The following is a 4,425-nucleotide window of genomic DNA, read 5'->3' on the forward strand; positions in this document are numbered from 1 at the left end:
CTCTAAACCAGGTTAGCCTCGAACTCACAGAGATCCATCTGCCTCTGCCTCCCGAGTACTGGGATTAAAAAAGTACACCAACACCACCCAGCACATTATAATCTCTTAATTCTTCTAACTATAAAGTTGGAAGAAAGCCAAACACAAATCGGGCAGTGGCGGCTCACGTCTTTAATCCCAGCACTCAGGTGGCAGAGGCAAGTGGATCTCTGAGAGTTTGAGGCCAGCCTGGTCTACAAGGACTAGTTTCCAGGAGAGGCTCCAAAACTTCAGAGAAGGCCTGTCTAGAGAGAAAAAAAAAAAAAAAGCCAAGCACAGCGTCGCCTTTAATCCCAGCACTTGGCAAGACAGTTCAGTGAAGGAGGCCAGGCTAGGCTACATAGTTACAAAAGCAGTTGACCGCTTATTTGTTTATCCCAGTATTTCTAATAAGGACCTCTTTCTGAAGAAAGATTAGCTGTCTAAACACCTTTTTCTGGGTTCATTTAAAGAAATAATCCCTCTGGACCTGGTGGTGCAGACCTGTGATCCCAGCTACTTGGAAGGCTGAAACAGGAGGATTACAGGTTCAAGGCCTGTGTGGGCAACTCACCCTGTCTGTAATAAAAGTGCAAAGAGGGTTAGCTTGTATAGCTTGTCTGGCACCTCCAAGGTGCAAGGCTCGGTCCGCAATAGCGGAAAAAGATTTTAAAAATATCTGCACCCTTAGTGATGCTAACAACGCCGGGGGTAGCCTTTTGCGAGCTCTTTTTAATTCCATTGCCTGCCGGCCTGCGGCCGTGTGACTGTCCTTGTCCTTCTCTGCTGGTTACTAATAAAGTTGTTACAAAGTGACCTTGAGCGTCTACCCCCGCCTTCTCCATCCGGGTGCTGCGGCGTGGATAAGAGCCGCACCGCGCCTGCGCGCCCAGCCCCACTGCTTCGACCTCTGCCGCCGCTGTCGCCGCCGCCGCCGCTGCCGCCTCGGGAGGTAAGTGGAGGGCGCGGGCCCGGGGCGGAGCGGGCCGCTGGGCCCCGTCCACGGGGCTTGCACCTCCCGGGCACGCGGCCACGCCGACGGCCTGCGCGGGGGCCCTGGGGGCCCGGTGTGGGAAGGGCAGGCCCCTGGGGGACACTTGACCTTAAGCCTCTTTTTTCCCTCCGCAGAGAGGGAGCGGGAGAGGAGCCCACGTCGCCTGTCACCCACATCCACGCCGCACCTCCGGGAGGAAAGATGTTCGCCTGCGCCAAGCTCGCCCGCACCCCCGCTCTGGTGCGTAGCCCAGGCCTCGGCCCAGCGTACCCGCTGAGGGACGGGCTCTCCTTCACCCTTGCCCCGGTGCCCTTCTTTCCTCCTTCCCCCTTCCCTCCCCACCCTGCCCGGCAGGCCGTCCCCACGCCCTGCGTCCCCCGAGGCCTGTCAGGCCCCACTCAGCGTAGGTCACAGCCTCCTTGCTCCTGGAGCGCGCCCCTCCCCCACCCCCCTCCCCTGGTCCCGGTGGAGTTGGGGTCGACGCGAAGGTCGGGGTGCTGGGAGTTGGGAGGGTGCCGCTGAGGCCTAGCTGCCTCTGCAGCGCTTCCTTCCCATGCGTGTCTGTAGGTCAAACTCTGCCGCTGCAGAGGGAGGGCCTTTGCTTCCCTGTGTGGGCGGAGAAAGGTGGTAGGGGAGCCCTGAAGATTTCTTTTTAGAGACTGAAAGTCTGAACCTAATGGATTTGTCCTAGAGAATCAGGTCCGGGCTCTGAAGGAATTTTCTGTGACCTTAGTGTCGTGGACACTCAAGGGCAGAGAAGCCAGAAGGCAAGATGTCCTTATGGTGCCAGAGTTTACTACTTAAACTCTGTAGTAAATCTGTGATTAGTGGGCATTTAGGAATACTTTGGAAATACTGGGAGCTGTATTAACTGCTGGGCTGTTGTAAATGACAACATTCATAGTGACACTTTTAATAGGTTGCTGGCCCACATGGACTTACTTGAATTACAAAATTGCACTTACTGAAACTTCCACAGCAGTGCTCAGTCACTTTGTAACTAATTGTTCTTAGGATTTTAGTTCACAGATCGATTAGATCGCATGGTTTACAATTCTTTAGTCTGAAGTGTTGTTGGGTTCAAAAGGACCAAACAGCCAAGATCATTGTACAGAGAAGTAAATCTCTGCTCATTTTCACTTCAGCTTTCTCCTTTGGAATTTATGGTTACGAGAAGACCCACCTATATTCCTTATACTTGAAATTTTTCCTTTCCTTCCATTGATAGATCCGAGCTGGATCCAGAGTTGCATATAGACCAATTTCAGCAGCAGTGTTATCTCGACCCGAGGCTAGGACTGGAGAGGTAAGTAGTGATAATAAAGATGAGGAAATAAGTTTTCAGGGTTGTTATAGTGAAGGGTGAGTGACTCCAAGGTAGTTTCTTTCCACTTTAATCAACAATGTGTAAAATGAGCCTCTGAGAGGAACTCTGCTGGCCAAAACAGCCTCCCGACTTAGCAAATGAATGTTTTAGTCTGTACTTATATTTAAGCCGGTAGTTTTGAGTTATTTGTATTTAAGATTAAAGTAGTCATGACTATCAAAAAGAGCCTGCTGTGTTGAAAAACATTCACATATTCTGTGTCATAATTTTAACAACTCTAGAAGGTATAGGTATAGATTGTTAATTATCTTATACAAGATAAGAATTAGTACAAGTTCTTGGTTTTCTTTTTCATTGTGCCATGCAGTTATTTATTCATACCAAGCTACACTATAAAGACATCACCGTTTTGACAGTACAGTCGTTAAAATAGATGTGATTGCTGAATTGACCTTTGCCTTATTTCCCGTTCCCAGGGCTCTACAGTATTTAATGGGGCCCAGAATGGTGCGTGCCAGCTGATCCGAAGGGAGTTTCAGACCAGTGTAATCAGCAGAGACATTGATACTGCTGCCAAATTCATTGGTGCAGGTGCTGCAACAGTGGGAGTTGCGGGCTCTGGTGCTGGTATTGGAACAGTCTTTGGCAGTCTTATCATTGGTTATGCCAGGTAATCACTCTGTCTCAGAGGAAGTTAAACAGTGGGAAGCTGGAAAGTAGTGAAGTAATGGTAGCTCCTTTGTCGTGTCTGTTGTGTGTCTCCCATTGTATTTTGTGAGCTGTGTGTATTAGTCACCGAAAGGGCACATGCTCTAACCCCAGCCAGCCAGGAGAGAGACAAGGGATCATAAGTTTGAGACCAACCTCAAGAATATCGGGACCCCTCAAAGTGGGTGTAAACTAAGCATTTATATATGCATAGAAAGAGAGCTCCCTAACTGTGTGCCACATGATTAGGAGTGGGTTTTAAAAAAGCAATTTGAGAGACAGAAGCAAGGTAGTGTAGGGAGATAGCGCCTCTATAGAACTTTCTAGGTTGCAGAGATCCTCACACTAGTTATCAGATCCTTGACCATCTGCTAAATGTGTAACCGTCATCTGTGTTACATTGTGTCTTTTAGAAACCCTTCACTGAAGCAGCAGCTGTTCTCATATGCTATCCTGGGATTTGCCTTGTCTGAAGCTATGGGACTCTTTTGTTTGATGGTTGCTTTCTTGATCTTGTTTGCCATGTAACAGAAATTACTGCCTGAAATGTTGGCATTCATAGTAATTACGGATGTAATTCTGTGTATCTTACTGTGACCCCAAAAGCTGTAGTGCTGGTGTCATGGAAATGTACCGTTTCCAAAGTCATTTCATTAAAGATGAAAACTTTAATTTCTGCTGTGGTTTGTACTTATCTAATGTGGGGTCCTCATAGAGAAAATGACACATTGGGGCAGTTGGTTGTCCAGGTCAGAGGAAGGTGGCATGCATGTGAATTCTACGGGAATTCTCTTAGTGCTCTGCAGATTGTGCTTTATGAAGATCTTATTTCTTAATGTAAGGGAGAAATATTTTAGTTCTTTGAGCTTCTTTGAAATATGACTAATACCACATCTAAATAATTTTGTGTTTTTTAAAGGTTACCATGAAGTAGAACAAATAGAAACAGAATCACCTACCACCCTACATTGCTGGATCTGAAAAGAAATCATGTCAGTTTCTAGAACTTGGAAGCAGTTACTGGGAGGGAATGTGACTTTGTTTTTTCCAGAAGCCCCACATTAAGTTGTTCTGTGTCCGTAGTAAATAGCCATCGATCTTAGTCACACTGGCAGCTGGTTTCATATTTAAATACACCTCTTTTAAAAAGTAGTTGCCAGGAGTAAAATTAATTGGCTACAGTTTTTTGAGCCCCAAAGTTGCTGAAACACTCCTGCCACCATTTGTAGTGGAATTGCTAGGAATGATGGTTGAGTGAGGTCTACCCCAGTAGTGCACAGTGCTTCTTGCTGAGACTTTCCCTAGTGAAAGGAAGAAAGAGTTGCTACCATGGAAAGACTGTTCTTGACCTAGTAACTATTGTCACATTGACATCCAA

At 47.2% G+C, this 4,425-nt stretch overlaps 1 protein-coding gene across 1 annotated transcript; it reads left to right on the forward strand.

Moving 5' to 3' along the window:
• The first annotated feature begins 862 nt into the window (after positions 1 to 862).
• On the forward strand, positions 863 to 3,719 carry LOC121439095 (ATP synthase F(0) complex subunit C3, mitochondrial). Its single transcript, XM_041639596.1, has 5 exons — positions 863 to 970; positions 1,147 to 1,252; positions 2,241 to 2,318; positions 2,816 to 3,009; positions 3,461 to 3,719. The coding sequence occupies exons 2-5, from the start codon at positions 1,214 to 1,216 to the stop codon at positions 3,573 to 3,575; spliced, it is 426 nt and encodes a 141-aa protein (XP_041495530.1). The 5' UTR covers positions 863 to 970; positions 1,147 to 1,213; the 3' UTR covers positions 3,576 to 3,719.
• Positions 3,720 to 4,425: the final 706 nt, after the last annotated feature.

The sequence above is a fragment of the Microtus oregoni genome, unplaced genomic scaffold (genome assembly GCF_018167655.1).
Source record: "Microtus oregoni isolate MIOR12 unplaced genomic scaffold, Mior012 000060F_002, whole genome shotgun sequence".
Classification (NCBI taxonomy): Eukaryota; Metazoa; Chordata; class Mammalia; order Rodentia; family Cricetidae; genus Microtus; species Microtus oregoni.